A 21,860-nucleotide genomic window follows, 5' to 3' on the forward strand; every position below is an offset into this window, starting at 1 on the left:
TGCCTTTCCTTCTAGTCGCGCCCGGGGCAGGGGAGACTGGCCTGGGGACTTGTCCACGTTTTTATTAACTAGAGATTTGGTAGGGCGATAATGCTAGTCAGATATGCAGAAGTGTGCTGGTGAATACTTAACAACAGGCCCGGGGGGTGGGGTAAAGCCTGGTTTGAGGGTTAGTCCATTTCCATGGTGTCCATATTACCACCGTGGCCAATTTCGAGCTGCCAACGTGCAGTCATTAAACACAAAATTGGGAATTACACGCGCACAGTTGCACAGCCAGCGCCCTTGAGCTTGGCTTCCTCGCACCACTGAAAACCACAGTGGTGTTTCCCGAAGAGTATTGGAAGTAACAGAGGTGATAAGAGCGTGTATCTGTTCACGCGGTTGTCCGGGACAGCGTCCCGTGCCGCGCCGCTGAGCCTCGCGTGACGTGGAGCTTGACATGCTGCCTCTGCTCCCTCCTCGGGGCTCAGCCCCAAGGTCACGTCTTAGGCGAGGCCTTTCCAGGCTCCCTCCCTTGTGGGTCTCTAATTTATTGCCGTGTTTTGTTTTCTCCACAGCAGCTATTTCTGTATTAGGTATTTTGTATTGAATGCTGAACTTTCTGTGCATTTATGTTTTCAGATGATGATTGTTTTGCCCTGGCTGGAGCAAGCGCTTGACCTGCCCATACAGAGATCTTTCTATTGATCAGCTCCTGTCTTCTCCCTGCTGAGAAGCCAATGACTGCACCTGAATCTCCTCCCATTTCCTTATCCCAACGTTGCCGCGCTTTCCTACATCACGAGCCTCGAGCCCCGTCTTCCGGGGTCGCAGGGCTAGGTTGCTTCCACGTCGCCAATGGTGCTTCACTACCTTCTCCCTTCATCTCTTGGTTAGATTTTGTCAGTTTTGCTTTCTTCAAGGTCTCTGACCCTTTTATGTTTGGGAGTGTCTGCTGTCTTTATATTTGAACAACTTCCTAACTGTAACATCTGGGTCACAATACAGTTTCTCAGACATCTGTTAGAACTTCGCAGACGGTGCTGCATCACGTCCTGCCTGGAAGCGTTGCTGAAACCGGCACTTTCTCTCGTCCCTTGTTCTGCTCGAGCCGGTTATCTGCTTGCTCGCTCAGGTCCGTTTTCCTCCCGTTTCTTCCCGTCTCAGGGCTGCAGAGCATGTGCCGGGCTCTCTTGCCGTCCTGCTTCTGGGTAAGCTCTGCCGAAGTGGGCCGAAGCAGAGGTGGGGAGGTGGGCCTTCTCCCTCTCTGCGCAGCTGGCATCTTCCTCAGTGGGCTCGCCTTTGCCTTGGACCCGGCTCCCCGGGCAGGGCTGCCCCTCTGTCTGCCCTCCAGGTCGCTCGCTGCCCCGCTGTTCCCTCCAGTCAGGCCTGCCTTGGTTTACCCCCCGCCAGCTTCAATTTCCCTCCTTTGGAAATACCCAGGGTGACTTCTACCTTCTGGCTGGGCCCTAAGTCAGGGGTGACTGGACGTGCTAAACTCCACCAAAATTTTCTATCCGCTTTTCTCTAACCAGCTGTCACCTTTCACAGATTATAGGACAGGTTTGCACTCTTTTCATTGTGTTGAGGTTTGTGGAGGAATATTTTGGCTCTTCAAATGCTATTGTTTTGTTAAGCGTTGGGGGATATTTCATCAGCTATCTTACGCTGTAATTCCATCATCAGTGTTTTACATAATATCTTTGCAACCCTTGTGCTTGTCAAACAGGTAGAGATGGAGCCTGAGATTCTGCATTGGCATTTTAAAAATCAGAGCTTCTCCAACCATGGAACTATCTTCTGCTTATCACTTTTAACAGTTTCGGCTCAAAAAGATGATAAAATGTCAAGGTATCAGAATGGAAAAAAAAAAGTGAAATTTAAGGAAGTGGCCTGTTGATATTTCACAATGACTCCGTTCAAGCTCTCCTCTTTAATCATGAATTTTAATAAAAATGTTTGAATGTATTACATTTAAATATTAAATACAAATTTGACCAATCCTACAAAGCACATAGCTAAAATGTTTACTTCACTCATTCATGCAAAAATATTTGAGCATGCACTAGGTGCTGACTTTTCTAGGTGATGGGAATACACAATACAGTAAAGAAACAAACATCATTGTCCTTGCAGTCTGCCTTTTTCATCCGAGGTAATAACCCTGGGACTACCTCAACAGGATGAGAAAACGTGAGGCCACAACACACCCACACAGGCTGGTCAAACTGGGCAATTAAACAGTAGGCACACGAAAAAAAGAGAGAGACACCTGTTGATGCGGTGCACCCAGTCGCAAAAGCAGGGAATTCTCCCACCCCAGCTGTTCTCCTCTAGGGTGGACGTGTGTAATAAAGGCGCTCCTCCACCAGTGACACATCTCAGAGCGAAGCACGTGTTTTCTGCCTAAAACACCCGTCCTGAAAGAAGCATCTGGTTGGATGTCAAGGCATCATCTGAACCGAAGACATGGGCCTAGCAAACCTTCCCCCCTGTGATGCTGGACCCAGTCTCCAACCCCCTCACCCGGCCACACCCGGGCTTCTCCCATCAGAAGTAGCATCTTGCTTCTCAGTGGCTTATTGAATCTTAAAATGTGTTCCAACTGACTAACCTTGCCTGAGAGAGAGAGAGAGAGCGAGAGAGCACACATTTTACAATGCTAGCAACTAAAATGGGTTTGGAGTTCGGTTTTGGTAACCAACTGTCATTTCTTAAAAGGAAAACATACAAAACTAGCTGCTGTTCCGTTCCTATCTCCCCAGGTGAGAGGACCAAAATTACAACTTGAAGGAAAAGCTCCGTAATCTTTGCCAATCAATCCTCTTAAATTGATTCTGTCCATAGCCCTTTAACACTCATCATTCATTCAGTAACTATCTTCTGAAGAATACCAGCATGCAGGTGTAGAGAGCGGTGCTCTGATCTGGATGGGAGGTCGGGGAAGGCCTCTGGGAAGAGACTGAATGGGCGGCCAGCTATAGCTGTGCAGGCCTCTGGGAACAGGGCTTTCCAGGCAAGAGAACGGAGGACCCTGGGGGACTGACTGCAGCAAGCAAGGGAGGAACCAGACATGAGACAGCGCTGACGTTCGGGGCTTGAACACAAAAGCCACCGGGGAGCTCTGGGTTTTGTTCTGAGCGTGACAACACGGAGAGCAGGCTGTGCACGTGCGTGCGCGCGGACAGGAAGGCAGGAGGCCTTCAAGAGGACCGAGGGCTGGGCTGGAGGGGCAAACGTGGGCAGGGGCTCTCAGGCCCAAAGCACATCGTGAAGGCAGAGCACGTGCGAGAACAAAAACGTCTGGGTCTTGAGCAACTGGGGGAACCGCGGTGTCGGCCCCTGAAGACGGGGAACAGGGGAGGATAAATTCTTAAGTGCAAGAGCTCCTCTTTTTCTTAAGAGAATTTGCCATGCGTGGTAAGGCAAGTGTTAAACTAACTTGTGGGGAGCTCAAGGAAGAGACCAGGGCTGCAGATAACCTGGGTGAAACCGACCTAAGAGTGGGATTCTTAAAGCCAAGGGCCTGGACGCGCTCACCTCGGCAGGATGCACTTTTGGGGCACTCCCACAGCTCGGCATCGGGGGCAAAGGGTACAGCAGGTCATAACGGCATCTAAAGAATCCCAACGCCAAGTTTCTCACTCGAACAGTGCAGTTACGACATGATATGAAACACGACGGGAACACCACTCCCTAAAAATGCTGTAGCAACCTGCTATCTTAAGTTTCCTTCTTCAAACGCATAAAATTATGCACTCTTTCAAAACAGACTGTTCTGAAATAACTGCACAATGTAGTCAAAACATATTTATTACTTTTCAGTGTCATTTTGTACACTCCAGTACAAATACAAGAATATAGCCGTATTTACAGGTATTGAAAAGAAATCCGTATATTCAAACCCCACATCTAAACACAGTAGCTTTAAGTCCTGAACTACAATAGTTCTGGTTTGCAGTGAATTACTTCACGCCCTGCCCCCTCCCCCCGTTGAAATAATCCCTCAAAGTTAAGGTTGTGTTTAAAGACAACAATAGATTGTTTCTGAAATGGGTTCACAATTAATTCTTTGAAAACTTTTAAGCACCTCCTTTCCAAGATTTTACAACTGTGAAGCAGATACATAAAATCTGGAAGATAAAACCACTCATTTGGGCTATTAAAAGCAGCACAATGTCTTTAAAAAGGGCTGACAGAGTTTTCAGTGTGCTTAAAATCCGGAGATATAGCCCAAGTTTTAAAATGAAAAGTTAGTCAAACTAGTTAAACAGAAAACAAAGGGGAAAAGGTAGGGAGGCTGGCTCCTGGGGATAAGACTCTAACAGACCCACCTTCACAAAATACATTTTATTACAACATCAGTTTTTAAGGTTTGAATGTAACACCACTCATGTCCCTTTTAAAACAGAAAAATAAAAACCCTGAGGTTTCCCAGGGGCTATTTGTATTTCTATTCGCAAACTATCTGAACCAAGGTGTCCACCAAAATGAGATACATGCTCAAAGCCATGGCAACAGGACAACTAGATAGAGAATATTCTGGGATACTATGCCTATTTTAATAAATATTCCCTGGTTACCTCAAGAAGGTTAGTAGCTGGACACCATGTGTGTATTAAAGTGCAGTATTTAAAGTAATTCACTACAGAATAAGTGAATCAAATATTATAAAAATATTTCCACAAAATTTTTAATTCTGTTTAAAAATTCACTGGGAAAATTTCAAATTAGGCATCACATATGTGTATGTGAGCAGTTCCTTTAGGGATATAAACATTTTTAAAAGTCAAAACAATAAGGCGACATAGATCAAAAGACAATTGGCAAATCAAGTTCAAAGTTAGCTTAAATCACAAGTTGCCATCTGACTGGGAAACATCTGCCTACTACATCATCTCTCCAGAAAAGGTACAGGCCTACGTCAGTAAGGGTTCTAACTTAACATAGTTCTCCCGAGTTTCATTTACATGCACTTATCAAGTCCAGCAAATCAACAATCTCACAGGTATTAACACTTTATGGCGATATAATTGATAACATTTGTTTTTTCTTACATTTTAAAAGTATCCTCAAGTTACAATAAAAAAAAAAATCAGTTTCCAGTATGACTTTAATTCTTAATTACACTGGAACGTTTTTGTATTTTAGAAAGTATCATCCATACTATTGCTTAGAGTTTACCACTCTGAAATTTACTGAGAACGCCGAGCATTACCTTCCATGCTTTAAATATGCTTAAAGCGCAGGAGCAACGTGGAATTGCGGCATCCCAGAATGCAGTGACAAAGGCTAACATCACAAAAGAAGCCCTTGGTGCTGGCGGTTCTGAGAGCACGTGAACACATCTGCCCAAGAGGAAAAAAAGGCCTCTAAATTGGGTAAGTTAAGATTTTGAAATTAGGAGGATTTTCAGCATAAAGAAACCCTTGTGATCTGATTTAATACTGGCAGTGTCTTGCTAAGGCCATGTGACCAATATTTTAGCAAAGAAAAAAAAAAGCCAAGGTAATTTTATAGTAGCAATAGTTTCTTTTTTTATTTTAATATACTTTAGGAAACAATATACAAAGCTGAGCCTTCCCGCCATTCCCAGGTAACAGCAGGAAGCTCTGATTACACAAATGTAGCGTGTTGTGATGCTGAGAACAGCAGTCAGCACCAGACCGGAACAGTGAGCTACAGCACAGACACCCTCCAAATGAAACGGCATCAACAGCAAGACAGGTAAACCAGGGTTTAACAAATGACAACCACTTGGGAAGTGACTTCATCATTCTTGTTGAATTTCATATTTCATTAAATATTCTTATACACAATTTCCTGTTAATCGCTTTAAACAAAACCTCCCTTAAGGAATTACTTCAATTAAGTATAAATGTTCAACAAGAATAGTTCTGACAAAGAATCCCCAGGTAGTTCAAATTCTAATATGCATTGACCGAAGGTAAAGAAAAATAACAATTTGTGTTTGTTTTAACATGTTTATTATAACAGATACAATTCACATCTGACTAGCTGTTTCCTCTTCCCCCACGACCATGTTCATTGGGCCATTTCCTTATATTTGAGCCATCAATGTACTTTCAGCACACATGCCCAGCAGTACTTTTAAGTCCATTCTTACAGGGTGCAAATGGATTTAATAATTTACACAAACAAGTGGGTTATGCTCAATCACTGCAGTTTTACGCTACTGTACACAGGAATGCAAAGGGTACAGAAAAGTGCCATGGCAACAGTGCCTTAAGAAAGGAGAGGAAGAGGAGCCTTAAAAAGTGGATAAAATCAGGTGAAGGATTCCAGAGGGAGATGGAGCACACGGGAAATGAAAACATTTCTCTGCAAAACAAACGGCGAAGCACTGCTCTTGATCAGGGGCAAGTGTGGAAACCGCTGCTTCATGGTATTTTGTACTCTGCCCATATGGTTCAAAATTGTATCCTCAGACACAGATCGCCTGGCGCTTGCACGGAATCTTTTGAAAATGCAAGATTTCTGAATGATAAATTAACCCCCCAAATTTTTCTTTAAAAAAGCTAATTTTGCAGACAGGTTTACATGTAAAAGGCTAGGTATTCAGCCACCTCAGCACTGATTAGTTTTGGATGTCTAAGCTCTGTTACACATGGCTTCCCATGGCTTCACTCTACAAAACATATTTACAATGTGAAGAATACATCTACAAGAAATCTACATTTCAAGGGTTTTACAAATCCATCTTGTATCTTTCCCCTGAACTGAATCTCACAGACCCCCACCCCTTGTCATCTCCTTTGCCCAGCTTAACGGTCCAAAGTCTACTTAAATGCAGCTCAAAAGTGTTAAGACTGGGCAACAGATTTACAGTCCTGTTCTCAACACCATGTGCAATTATTCACATCTTCACACCATGAAGGAATTCTGATTTTTTAGCTTTTCGAGTTCCTTAATTTGTTGTCTCAAAAATAGTATCCTGAAAAATAAGAGAGGGCGTTAGAACCCACGTGGTCACTATAAACGCTACAGAAAAACCAGGCTTTCAACTATAAAGATAGCTTTACAAAGAAAATGAGTAACTACTAGTTAAGATGAAGTAATTTAAAACTGGTTAGTCTAGTTAGGACAAAATCACCATTTGAAAACATTACATATATTAAAGTATCAGGATGACAAAAGTTAGAAGGTTTCCTAGTTTTCTAAAACCCGTTCTCAATAATTAGTTTGAATATAATGACTGACTTAAAAGGTAACTGTTCACTGTATCATCACCAGACACAAAAGGCAGCAGATAACATGAGATAAACTTACACTGCATGTTTTCTGGACCACAATATAGTAAGCCTAGAATTAACGAGCGGCAAGAGGCTAATCGTTTCTGAAGAACAATTCTCAACATAAATGTAGGTTCATAAAAATGGAGCAAAGTCCAACTGACATGCATATCTAAAACAAAAACTAAAACACAAATTCCACAGCTGACTCGATTTCCATGAACTTTGTTAACACTGTTCCTCTCTGACCCCTTTCTTCTGTGAACTATGACGATTACTGCTTTGATATAGCATGGTATCTGTGTACAGTCAAACATGATACATGACACGTGACTGATACGATACCTGACTGCTTCAGTAAGCTGCTCTAACGAGTATCGCCTGCCTAGCAAGCCAAAATAAAGTTAAGTTTTATGTACGTCAGAACTACTTTCAGAGCAATCCTAGAGTAGAAAATTCCCAACTGATATTCAACAAGTACCTCCAGACATTTCAGTAGTTGAAAGGTTAGATAAAAACTCACTTTTCCAAGTTTACTATAAATCCCAACTTGGCATTTATTAAATTTTTGTGATTTCATGACAAGATTAACTCTACTTATTGACCCAGTCACTCAATATAGACAGGAAGTAAAGCCAATGAAAGTTAAGTCCTCGATTTTGTAATAGGCATTAAAAAAAATATCTGTACTATTTAACACGATATAGAAATCCTACTTGAGTAAGATACTAGATTAAGAAATATGAGACAGAGTTTAAGTGAAAACAATTAAAGAAAGCAGATATATATCATTAAACTTCCTGGACAACTAAATTCTTAATGTAATTGCCAAGGGATCTATCGATGCTGCGAGGACAATGTCAACAGCGATTTGAATTTCAACTGAAGTATGTACCCTCAGCAAGAGAGCGCTGCCCTCAGTCGAACAGGGGGCTCCTGGTAACTCGCTGCTGTCAACACCCCGCTTTTCAAATGAAACATTACTGGTACCGTATACTGTCATAACGCAAGAGAAAAAGTCCAATAATGAAGCATTTACCATGGGTTAAGAGAAATAAAATCTAGATGCCACTACCATTCGCCAGGAATACTATTAAATTATGAAAACACAGTTTACAGTATCATGGAATGTGATATATCAAAGAACTTTAAATTTCAGAAATGAAATTCGACTTACGTTCTTTAGTCCAATTTAAGATCTAATTATTTTAAGATATATAATTTTTAGCATTACCTAAAAAAAACAGAAAAAAATTCATTTCAGTGAAAGGCTTACCTTTGCTCTCGCAAAGTTGCTTGAATTTCACATACTCGGACTAAAGATCTTAAATTTTTTAATTCAGTACAGATTTCCGACATATGAACGCTTCCCATGTTATGGGCTTCCTCTCGCAATCTCGATGCCTATAATTAAAGAAATGAAAATCTCATGAAATGTAAGTCATATTCACATACAAAAAATAAAACATTAAATTTGAGTTTAACTTTATACCAAGATTACAAAATAAATCTTTTCCTTTAAATCCACAAAAATGCTCATGAATCTAAGTTTCTTTTAAAGAACTGTCTCTAATGGTGGAAGGTGTCCATTTTAAGATTTCCCCTTCAGGTTTCCTTGGGAGGATAGTATTTCCCATCTCACAGTAGTTCAGTGCTGGGACAGAAGGACTCATGATTTGTGGTTAAATAAAGATGCTGGATCAGCCAAAGTGAAGTTCAGGTATTAACACTGATAAAAGGGCCTACTGTATCCCTGTATCAAGAGATACACAATGCATTTCCGTGAACTTACAGAACATTTCAGATGGTTAGTCATGTGATAAAAGGGAAAAGCCAACGGCAGTGACTGCAATGTCCTAAGGTCCCTCATCCCAAAGCAGAAGTGTTTCCTAACTCCAGTAGCTAGTCTGGAGGGACAGACAGCTGAACCTTGAGCAACAGATCTGAACTGTGCAGGTCCACTTACACGTGGACTTTCTTCAATAAACACCACGGTACTACACGATCCACGCTTGTCTGAACCTGCGGACGACGGACTCCGGATATGGAGGGCTGACTATAAACCATACTCGGATTTTCGACTACGTGGAGGGCTGGCCTCCCAGCCCCTGAGTTGTTCAAGGGTCAACTGCACTAACAGGTTCTAAAACTATCAGAGTAGCCGGCTGAGTAGAAAAAGCACAACGGCTCTGAGTCATAACACTGCAGTAACTGCGTGACCCTAGTATAAATCTACTTGGTCTTAAAGGCCTCATTAGTAAAATGGAAAACTCATTATCTGCACTGCTTAGTAGTTTTAGAAAGTGGAGAAAACAAACATAAAGCACTTAGCACAGAGCTAAATGCTGAGCACCTGATAATGGGGGCTATACTGATAATTAAAATATTTTATGTGAAAGCACAAAAAGTTACCTCACAAACATCCACATCAAATATTTTATAGCGGGACCACAGACCATCTAACTGGAACATTTTATAGAGGGACCACAGACCATCTAACTGGAAATTCGTTGCTTTAAATACAGCTTGAATCCACTGGTCCAGACTGGCTTTTCTCCAGGTAGAATTAAGCTGCCAGTCACCCGCAGGTGAAACACCTGCTGGATCACGTGACATACCTGCTTCTCAGCATGATCTGCAGGCCACCCTTGAACATGTCTGATGAGACTTTCATTGAAGTGCGCTGCTAGCGTGGGTGTTAATGAGCACGCAGGACGGGCAGATGAATTCTGCGGCACAGCTGTTGCATTTGACGCGTTACTACTAGAAGTATGATTTGGACCAGGTGACGGACTTCTCTGGCTACTAGAAGAGAAAACACTGTTGAATGTGTAGTACGTTTACAAGTGGCCTCTGGGTATCCTAGACACTGTCTGTCAATACCTTTCATTAATTTAAAGGTACACAAATTCCTAACAAAAATTTATTATTGTAACATCAAATAAATAGAACTTAAAATCCGAAGTATACTTACATCGTGTATTCCTAATACACTTTTGGGGGGTTAAAAGAGCCCCTTTAACATTAACGTCAGAGTTATCAGTGCTCTCCCAAATTGGACAGCAGAACCTGTTGACTTTGTATACTACAAACACTAACGAGAATGTAACTAAGCAATGGTCACGTTTGAACAGTTGCAGATATAAGGCACATTATTCTATCTTAAGTACATGAAGATGTGGAGGGGGAAAAAGCACACTGCCTCTGACTGTTTAATATCAGAATAAAGTGCTGAATCAGAGGGTGAGATAATGTGAAGCAAAAAACTTTTAATTGCAAAACAATGAATGAGTTTAGTGGCAAAATAAAACCAAAAAAAGCAACACTCTGAGGTTGCTTATCTTCTTCTGAAACTATATGGCTTGGGCTAGGATTCGGGGATATAAATAATCACCCAAGTTGATTTCCTACCTGCTTCACATCAGTTATTTCCAAAAACTAAGTCTCCCAAAGGATGAAGCGTTTTCACCACTGAGGATATTTACAATTATACTGCAGCCTCTAATGCCAATTTAAAAAAAGAATTTCCCCCAAATGTTCTGAGCAATGGCAACACTGCTGCAGTAGATAGCTTCCCAAAGTGATCATTTTGAAGGGAACAACCCTCATGTGGATGTATATGCTCTGAAATGCTTGTTTAGAAAACAACAATAAAAACAACAGTTGAATTATGTTGCCACCTCATAACAAGAAATAAAAATAGGGAAATCAATCAAATTAAAATCATTTAAAGTTAATTAACAAAGAAAACCGACAACACAATACAGCTCTGTATCTGACAAGCAATCCGTACAGGGTCAGAGTTGAGGCTATTATTAGGAAAGACACACGCGCACGGACGGACACACACACACACACACACACACACACACACACACACACACACACACACACACACACACACACACACACACACACACACACACACACACACACACACACACACACACACACACACACACACACACACACACACACACACACCCAGTTGTAAAATACTGGCCCAACTTTTACATGTGAGATATTTGGCTTTATCAATACATTCAAATCTAAAACTGCTATCAGGAGGTTAAAAATGGTATCATTTCCAACTAATGAAGTAGTATAAAATCACGTGCCCTCTGCAAGTATCACATATTACTACCCGCCCCCATCACAGTTCACCAAGTAAAATTCTAAAGAAAGAGCCACTTTCTTCAAATTAACCCAGGATTCATTACTAGAGACAATCTACTTATTGTAGTAAGATTTGCCTTTGTAAATTTTATAATCCACAAAACTATGGTTAAGCTATTCACGGATTCTTCCAAGATCAAGTTCTACTACACATATATATATAAAATAATATCCAAACAGTATGGCAATATGCCGTATTAAGGAAAAAACAACGTGGCCTCAACACGCCGCACCAACTTACTGTGAGCGCTGAAGACTTCGAGGAGAGGCAGGTTCATGGCCCTGCTGCTTGTCAGCAGGCACAGGCTGTTGCGTGGCTGATTGGGAAACTGGTCCTTGCTTAACTACCGGAGTACTAACCTGAAACGTCAAACTCTGGTGAGACAAGGCTTTGCCACAGAGACAAAAAGCATGAAAACTAGATAAGAACGAAAAGTTCTACCAATGAAATTATTTCTATTATTATTCTATTATCTTCCCAATTATTTCTATTCCGTGATTTTTAAGGTAACAAGAGTAGTCCTAACTGTCCTTACCTAGTAAGATCAGTGTAAGTGATACAGCCACATTCAACTGTGTTAAACTACTGTCGTTTAGGGCCGAAATCCACATACTCCGCTAAGTCTAGTTAGTAATCTTAAACACTTTATATAATCTAGAGGTTTAAAGAAGTAGAATCAAATGAGTTTCCAAAGGTCATGTAGTTAGAAGAAAGTCAAGTTCTGAGACTTAGATCTAATTTCATAAAACAGCCCTGGGCCAAAAAATTACTTAGCAAACCAGCATAAGAAACTAGTTCTCCTGATTTTGAGCCCAGTTTTCTTTCCAGTACACTATAATACCTCTTTTGATTTACTGTTATTCCTGTATCAATAAAAATAAATATGTTACCACATCATACAAATACAGCTGCTCGAATTTCAACCACATACGAAGAGAATGTATACACCGGTCTATCAGAGAATGAGCTACGGCCCATACACAATTCAACTGGAGTGGGCTTCAAAGAGATGTCACCCTATACAGGCAGACCAAGAGGTCCATGACTACAGTGGGGACACATATATTAGGGTGGCCAAAAAGTTCATTTGGGTTTTTCTGTAAGATGTTATGAAAAACCCGAACGAACTCTTTGGCCAACCTAGTATGATTCACATTCAGATACGACAGGGAGAAAACAAGGAGTCAAAAATGGAAGCCCGAAATTAAGGCACGAAGGCAGACGGAGGCACCTGTGATTAAGTCACACCGTTCAGCAGCAGAGGCTGTTATGGGGGGGGGATAATTAATATCGCCCCAAACAACTCTGGTTAGCACTGCTACTTCTGAATATAGAAGAGTATGTTCTTTTATAAAGAATTTTTTTGTGAGATCAAATGTCCACTTACTTTTAAAAACAACTTGTAAGTTTTTAATGCAAAAACTCAGAGCCACCTGCTTAAAAGGATTTGAAGTGACAATGTTAGGACCGACAGTAAACCCAACACTGCCACTCATGCCACGTACTCCTAGAACACCACCGCAAGATGAGCTGTAAGCTCTAAGAATAAGGTCTCTTTTGCTAAAACTCACCTTTTAATTCTTCTCCCATCAGAATACAGGCAAACAAGAACTGCACAAAAAACTAACAATTGTAACTCAAAATTTAAAAACTTAATCTAGACTGACTCCAAAACACACACAGACAAATGGCTGATGTAGGGAATGTAGGGAAGATGAGCCAATAGAATAGAAGACCTGAGAGCCGGCCCACCATCGATTTCAAGCTGTTTCAATACATTTTTATTTTCAAGCTTCTGCTTATGATTTTATTTTTTGGCGGTACGCGGGCCTCTCACTGTTGTGGCCTCTCCCACTGCGGAGCACAGGCTCTGGACGCGCAGGCTCAGCGGCCATGGCTCATGGGCCCAGCCGCTCCGCGGCATGTGGGATCTTCCCGGACCGGGCACAAAGCCGTGTCCCCTGCATCGGCAGGCGGACTCTCAACCACTGCGCTGCCAGGGAAGCCCTTATGATTTTATTTGAATAAAGAGTTCTTTGGCATGAAAGTTTCAAACAGCCCACTGTTTTACAACTAAAAAGAATTTCCTCCTATAGTTACCAGTAAGAGTTAATAAAAAAAAAAATTAAACCTGTACATTCCAACTTCCAAACAGCTCAAGTTTTACTGGTGGTATGCTACAAAGCAAAGAATGAGTGTGACTGGGAACCGCTTATGAATTTGTGCGTAAGACTCAAAGGATGTAATATGAAATTGGTAGTAGCATGGTAAGGTCCTGTTCACAGTCCAGTAAGAATAGAAACCAGCAACTTTCTAACCGTGCTCTGAGGAGCCAGCCATACGCGATTTCGCTGGGAAAACCAGGCAGTGTAGCTTAGTATTAATGAAATGGGTTCTGTGCTCAGAAAGGCCTAGGTCTCAAAATCTGACTTGACCACAAACATCAAACTTAACGGAAGATTTCATTTTCTATTAAATGAAGCAAATAGTAGCTAATGTGAAAATTAATATAATATATATGAAGCTCTCAGCACAGAAACTGACTCATTTCTATAATTTGTAGACAGATGGATGCACCTAGAGTCTGTCATACAGAGTGAAGTCAGTCAGAAAGAGAAAGACAAATACCATATGCTAATGCATATATACGTAATCTAAAAAAAAAAAAATGGTTCTGAAAAACCTAGGGGCAGGACAGGAATAAAGACACAGACGTAGAGAATGGACTTGAGGACACGGCGAGGGGGAAGGGTAAGCTGGGATGAAGTGAGAGTGGCATGGACGTATACACACTACCAAATGTAAAATAGATAGCTAGTGGGAAGCAGCTGCATAGCACCGGGAGATCAGCTTGGTGCTTTGTGACCCCCTAGAGGGGTGGGATAGGGAGGGTGGGAGGGAGACGCAAGAGGGAGGGGATATGGGGATATATGTGTACATAAAGCTGATTCACTTTGTTATAAAGTAGAAACTAACACACCACTGTGAAGCAATTACACTCCCATAAAGATGTTAAAAAAAAAAAAAAGTATGGAGAAAATCACTGGAAAACATGTTCTGATATCTCAGTCTAAAAATTCTACAAATATTAAGACTCAATTAGTATACCTTCTTTATCCACAAAGCCAATGAAGAGAAGAGAACCAGTGTATAGACGTGGCACGATGCAATTCCCTCCTCCAAGCCATCAACTGAGAGTCTAACCTGAACCTATTCTCACTCACCTGTCATTCATCCCACCACTACCTCATTCCCAAAAGAGAGCTTTTTCTCCAATATTCTAAAACATTATGAAACTTGCTTTAACCAGAAGCGGTGTCTTTCCCAGTTTCCCTCAAGGGCGACATACCTTGGGCTGTGATGAAACAGGAGGAGTACTAGCCAAAGGCTTGACAGGGACTGCGTTCGTCTGAGGTGTGCTTATTCTCGGAGACACATAGGATCTCGGGGATGACGCGTCAGACGTCAAAGACATCGGAGACTGATTAGACGGCTGGGCTGTGAAGGGTGAAGTAAACCAAAAGCCGCTGTAGTGCATGTGCAGGAGATCTGCACGTCTCTCCACGCGCCCCACAGCCCCAGAGAGAACAGCTATCTGAAGAAGTCAGCATCTAAGCACTCGCTGGGGTCACACTGACCAAATGAGCTGCTGAGCGAGACCGGCACACCCAGTGCGGCCCCCACTGCGTCTGAGAACGCACTCACCAGAAGGCCTCACCTCGCCCTCGCTGCCTCCTCCTCACCCTACGAGGAGGCCTGGCCGTCCCCTCAGGCCCCCGCCCCTCGAGGCCGCCCAAGGGCTGGTGGCCCTCATGCGCTGCGCCAGTAGGCCAGACACTCCTGCTGCTTCGGCTGGGGGCAAGCCAGGCAACCCTTCCATTCCCCACGTGCTCCTTCGTGCCCCGTTGGCTCCTGCACGGGGAAGAGGGCTGGCTAACTCAAGGCAGGGCTTGCGCGTTTCTGCATCCTCTGGTCAAGACCCATCTAACACCAACTTGAAGCAAACTTCAGCTCTTAAAACAGATCCAGCGATTCGCAAAGATTGAGGGATATCATAGTTTACTTTAGCTTTGGAGTAAAATATCTCACTAACGACTTAAATGCTGAATTAAATATAGATTATATTGCAGATATGATGGCAACAGTGCAAGATATATGTCAAAAGCTTGTTTCATCTAGAAAGGTAAAGAAAAATACTACTTGTATACAGCAGTGTTAAAAAATCAAAATAAAATCAGTATCATAGCTACGCTCTCTTCAAAGACTAAAGAAAAATCTGCTACGAATCCCACCTGCCCCCACCAAGACACAATTCTAGAGGCATCTAAGAGTATAAGTACCTTGTGTAGAGAGCTGAGCAGCTTGAGAGATCAGAGAAGTCATGTTGAAAGCAGATGGTCCAGCAGTGAGAAACTTATGAATGATAGACTGCAATGAGGCTTGGGTCACAGCTGCTGTAAGAACTATAAACATATTACATCTTAAATTCAAATAAAAACACAGTGGCATATGTGGTATTAGTTACAACTTGAAAACTCAAAAGGAACCCAGAAAAAATCTGGAGTGTTTCCATACTAGAATTCCCAAAATAAAAGTCTAGAAGATAGGAGTAATACAATGAGCCTAGAGATGTGAAATGATCTGAGGCAAAGGCAAAGAAGCTTAGTGGGTTTATATAATAAAACAGTAGACTTTCCTTTACAGTAAAGTTTAGGTGTCCAGTTAAAGGAAACTCCTCTATGAGACTTTTAAAACAGCAAAGAGTATTCACCGGAACTTCTGATTATACCAGAAACCTATCCGTACACAGGCAACGTACTTAGTACATTACTTGGAATTAACTAGGTAAACAGCAGTTATTTCATCCGAAGGCATCGTTACACCAGCTGAGCACTCAAACCCTACATCAACACCCACCCACAACAAGCTTTCAAAATGGATATTAAAAGCTGGGTACTTTGGAATACCATGTATTTCTGAAGCATAAGATCTTTTATTATTGACATTTGCTTAGGCTATCATTTCTTCAAAATGTTTAAAAGCCCCACTTTGCCCAGTAAAATGTTTACCTATCAAACAACAAATACAGAAATGCTGAAGAGAATAAGAATGGAAGATTAATGACCAACTAGCCTAAGATAGCTCCATTTTTAGGGTGAAGGAAGAACTTAACCACTTATGTGGAAGTGTACACACACAGAAAATTTTATAATGTCCATAAGGCTTAATGTTTCAATCTGAATGGTTTACGGATTAAAAACTACATCCACTTTTATTCAGACTTCTTTGAGGTGGCTGCCCAAATACTTTAGTGGTACACTGAAAAGCCAAGTTGGAATTAACAATGCAATTAACTAGGAAAAATAGCATAATGTTATCCATTACTTCCCTTCTCAAAAGTGTGTAAGTAGTTTAAGAACTACCTGAATTCCTATTCTTAGTAATTAGCATATTTTAAATATTCCAAATAATCATTTACCGATGTACATGAGATTGCTTGAACTATGTTAGAAACCAGGTGTTTCCATATCAGTTTTAGCAAATATTCTTTTTTCTGTTTTCACTTAAAAAGAAAAAAAACATTCGCCATATATATTAAGCTGATGAACAGTTATCTCCAGTAACTACCAGGTACGCAGCAAGTCTTGAAAAATACACAGAAAATCCAAGTATTGCTAATTCAATTATAGTAACAAATTAAGCTATGGGGGATATAAACTCCAAAGCATGAAGTTCAAATGTGAATTTCAAAACAAAACAAGACCATTCCTATACTGGGGATTTTACTAATCACATAATTTTGCACAACGCAGCGAACTTTGTAGAAATTATCACAATGAGAATTACCTTCATTTATCTTGGATATGTCCACATTAGAATTATTGAGTTGCAGCGTGGCTTGCAAAGCAGGAAGCAACTGTCTGAGCAGATTTGGGTCCTGCAGTAATGGAGGTATTGGTGACTGTGGGACAGGAGAGACAGGCATTGCTGAAGCAGAGGCTGGAGGGGCAGGCGTGGGGTTCAGTCCAGAGGCAGAAGACGTGGAAGGAGTTGTGCAAGAGTGTGACACCGATTTGTCTCCTGATGTAGATTCTAAATAAAAAGGAGATAATAAAGCTGAAAAACATTACTTCAGTAGAGGAAACTGGAACCAACATCAAACAAGCAACACCCACGTGGCAGGCACCTAACTCCAGTAAGCTCATTTAGTATTTACAAGGTAGCACAGAGGGGGCTCAGTAAATATCTAGCTACTAGATATGAGGCAGACATTTCATAGATGAGAAAACTGAAAAAGATTACATAACTTGCTTGAAGTCACAAAACCTGGCAAGGCAGTGATCTGCCACACCCATGTCTGAGTCTCACAGCACCACACTCTATTAGTAATGCTGTCTCAAACACACGCACAAGCACACCTTCTTGTACTGCATTCTGCCTTTATCGCATTTTGCAGTTGCTGCCTTTTTCTTCCCCCCCGCCCCCGCCCCGGCCAACAAATTGAAGGTGCTGCAGCAACCCTGTATTGGGCAAGTCTCTCCGTGCCATTTTTCCAACAGCATTCTTTTTAAATTAAGGTATACTGTGTTTTTTAGATATAATGCTATGGCACACTTAACAGACTACAGTATAGTGTAAATACAACTTTTATATTACACTGGGAAACCAAAAAAATTGTTTGACTTGTTTTATTGTGAGACCTGCTTCACTGTGGTGGTCTGGAACTGAACCCACAATATCTCCATGGTATTGTCCTGTATTAACTACACTTTCAAATAAGCTTCCATTAGGATATAAAGGGACAATACAATTCTCCAAGACTTAATTTCTACGCATCATAAAATAAGGTGAAAATGCTTATGAGCACAAAAACAGTCTACTTAAACGTGACAACAGCCTTAATATCAATCAGGATAGTCACGGTGGTGAGCAAGCCCAGAATGGACTAAGGATGTGATGCCTAAGAGGAGACTCCTACTTTGAACTTTCGTCCTTACAACTGAGTTTTAGAATTACATACTTTTAAATCTTTTGGATTTAAAAATATAAAGTAATGAACTACCTCTATTTGTATCACTTAATGATTATTAGCACTAAAAAAGATACTTTTAAAAGCAAGAAACTCCCACAAGAGTGGGAGTTTAAAAAGTATTAAACATGCATAAAAAATTATCCTTCGAAAGCCATCCTTGCAAATTACTTACATAGATTCAACGTAACTGAAATTAAAAGCCCAACAGCATTTTGGTAGCATTTGACAAGCCAATTCTATAACGTATTTTGAAGACGTATGGGCTAGTAAGAGCCACAAAATTCTTTAAAGAAAGAACACAGCAGGCTTCCCTGGTGGCGCACTGGTTGAGAGTCCGCCTGCCAATGAGGGGACGTGGGTTCGTGCCCCGGTCTGGGAAGATCCCAAATGCTACGGAGCGGCTGGGCCCGTGAGCCATGGCCGCTGAGCCTGCGCGTCCAGAGCCTGTGCTCCGCAACGGGAGAGGCCACAGCAGTGAGAGGCCCGCGTACCGCAAAAAAAAAAAAAGAACACAGCTACTAACATGCCTTGCCAGACATAAAAACTTTAACATTTAAAACAAAACCAATTTAAGGCAGGTTAGACTTCTGTATATATATTTAAGTCTTTAGAACTAGTAGATGAAAACACAGGAAAATAACTTTGATGTGAGGATGCAGAAAATAACAAAGAGCAAAACAATTACACCCAAAGTACTGGTGACCAAACTACTTTAAGGAACTCCTATAAATCAAAGCAGACAGACTAAACAGCAGAAAGGTGAACAGAAGACAAGGAGACAATTCACAGAAGAATCGTGAATGGCTTAAAAAACACAAAGGATGCTCAACTTCATTGATAATCAGAAAAACGCAAATTAAAAAGCAACAGAATATTCTTTTACGTTCATCAGACTGACAAAAATGTCCAAAGTCTAACAATACCGAATGTTCTCAAGTAGTAATGGAAACACCTCACATCTCAGGTGGAGACTAAACTCATATGACCACACTGGAAAACAACCTGACATTATCTAGAAAAATTGGAGCTACACGCACTTCACGACCCAGTAATTCCCCTTAGGTACACACCCTTAGAGAAACTCTAATGTACATCAATTTGGAGAAATAGTCAACAATTCTCGTAACAGTGTTATGCTTCTCTTTTTATTTTAGCACAAAACTAGAAACAAAACACATGTCCACCAACAGGAAGAAGAACATAAACTGATATTTTTATACCATGAAATTTTACTAATACAGTCACTGTAATGGAGGAAACAATTAGAAACCAAGGTCCCATAGGTAACGACATTAAGACTAGAGTATTCAAGATATTCATAGTCTCTTAAAATCTTGGCTGAAAGGCTCTTGAATTTCCCATATATACCCATTTCTTGGAGATTTTCAAGCTCATATATACATTATATAACTGAATTAAGACTGCTACTATGATGTATAAAAGTTTCAGGAACACTACATTTGAATATTACATTGCTACCTAACAAGTATAAATCTTCACTCCCAATTTAGGAACTAAACATTAATTAATCATCATGGCCCCAAAGAAGCCAGGAATTACTACTGAATAGCAAGTTTACTGCCAAAAAAAAAAGAAAAAAAAAAAAAAACCTCCTCTACGGCCTTTTTACACACTGTAATGGTCAAAACACCTATAGGGACAATAGCTGCTTTCAGTAGATTTCACAGACGTGTTGATCTCGCATGATCCACTCAGAAGGTCTAAGACATATTCATTTTTGTAAGGCAGATATTTTCATTTTAAAAGGCACACATTTTAAAGGAGGTAGTCTCTAAGTCTAGCAGATTGCCTACCGTGTCCAGCTTTGCTGTTTTGGAATCATAAACAAGTATAAAGAAACTTGAAGGTAGGCATCCCTGGTGGTGCAGTGGTTGAGAGTCCACCTGCCGATGCAGGGGACACAGGTTCGTACCCCGGTCCGGGAAGATCCCACATGCCACGGAGCGGCTGGGCCCGTGAGCCATGGCCGCTGAGCCTGCGTGTCCGGAGACTGTGCTCCGCAGTGGGAGAGGCCACACCAGTGAGAGGCCCGGGTACCACCAAAAAAAAAAAAAAAAGAAAGAAAGAAAGAAAGAAAAAGAAAAGAAACGAAGGAAATAAGATCTTCCTTGTGAAAAGTTTATTACTTCCTTGTGTCAGTTACTACATTTTATGAGGCAATTATAGACTATAGCAGCAGTTCTCTCCAGATCATATACCTTAAGGTTCAGCTTAAGGAATAAACAGTTTAGGGGCATCTTAATGATGTTTAGAATGAAACAAGTTCTCTGTTTTTACTTCCTGCATGAACAATTAAATTAGTACTTATATCCCTCTGAAATGACCCTTTTGTTACGTTTACTATGGTTTTCCTCTGCCTTTAATGATAGGAGTTGGAGAAGGTGTAAGTTGTTTCCAAATTTGTTTCAATGCTGCTAAATCTATCCACAGATTTGAAAAATTAACAAAGGCTTGAAAATTCTTCAGCGTTGCCATTCAATCCAGGAAAAGGAAAACACTCCAAAACAGAAGATACATATCACTACAAAGAAATAAGGTAACAATGTAAATACGTATATGTATCCTGAGGAGGAATTTCGTTTGCAGTTTTGTGAGAGATTATTAATGAACAGTAATGGAAACCAGTTACTACTACTCAATACTTACGGGAACCTTGAGCAAGCAACATCTCTGAAGGCCAGAATTTCTCTTTTTAGAAGGTCTGACTTTGATAGGACTTATCCAAGTTTAAAAACAAAAAACAGACACCAGGGCTCCACCCCAGCTCTAACGAACGGGGCGGGGCTGAGGTGTCCGAGCATATGGTGAACTTCCAGTTCCATGGGTGATTCTGGCACACCTTGTTGGTTATGAAAAAAGAGAGAACTTCCCAGATTCCTTTTAACTTTAAAAAACAAAAGGAAACAAAACCAAAACAAAATTTTTAAAAATCTAGCACAAACACAGAGAACTAGTGGAGAAAGGGCAAGATCAAAGACAGCAAAGCGAAACTGCTTTTCCAGGTAGGTCTTCAGCATGCTATTTGCACAACCAGTTATTTATTTTCAAAAACAGCTCCACTCACCCCCTTCTTCCTAAAGGACACACCCACACAGATGCCCTCCGGAAGTGTGTTACACCTTAAACATTTTTAATACTACTTGCCTCCATCTAGAAGTATAATTGAGAAAAATAATTGTGATAAAAATATAAAATGCTACCCTGAAAGGCAGTCTTGGTTTCATCATGAAAATATAAACGAAAGGCGTTTCCCTGGTGGCGCACTGCTTGAGAGTCCGCCTGCCGATGCAGGGGACACAGGTTCGTGCCCCGGTTTGGGAAGATCCCACATGCCGCGGAGTGGCTGGGCCTGTAAGACATGGTCGCTGAGCCTGTGCTCCGCAACAGTCTCAAG

The 21,860-nt window shown here is 41.2% G+C and overlaps 1 protein-coding gene across 13 annotated transcripts in view; it reads right to left on the reverse strand.

The window, feature by feature from the left end:
• Positions 1–3,777: 3,777 nt before the first annotated feature.
• Positions 3,778–21,860, reverse strand: part of WAC (WW domain containing adaptor with coiled-coil) — an 86,058-nt gene continuing 67,975 nt past the window's right edge. For 5 of the 13 annotated variants that reach the window (XM_073801771.1, XM_073801769.1, XM_073801775.1 and 2 more), the window contains 7 exons: positions 17,260–17,529; positions 15,753–15,875; positions 14,762–14,910; positions 11,653–11,771; positions 9,854–10,055; positions 8,512–8,639; positions 3,778–6,937 (listed from right to left, as the gene is read on the reverse strand). In XM_073801771.1, the coding sequence (XP_073657872.1) occupies positions 6,868–6,937; positions 8,512–8,639; positions 9,854–10,055; positions 11,653–11,771; positions 14,762–14,910; positions 15,753–15,875; positions 17,260–17,529 (1,061 nt within the window). In that variant the 3' untranslated portion in view covers positions 3,778–6,867. The remainder of the gene's footprint in view (positions 6,938–8,511; positions 8,640–9,853; positions 10,056–11,652; positions 11,772–14,761; positions 14,911–15,752; positions 15,876–17,259; positions 17,530–21,860) is intronic. The other 8 variants (XM_033852527.2, XM_033852525.2, XM_019933600.3 and 5 more) reach the window with 4 other exon arrangements.

Source organism: Tursiops truncatus, chromosome 2 (genome assembly GCF_011762595.2).
Source record: "Tursiops truncatus isolate mTurTru1 chromosome 2, mTurTru1.mat.Y, whole genome shotgun sequence".
Lineage (NCBI taxonomy): Eukaryota > Metazoa > Chordata > Mammalia > Artiodactyla > Delphinidae > Tursiops > Tursiops truncatus.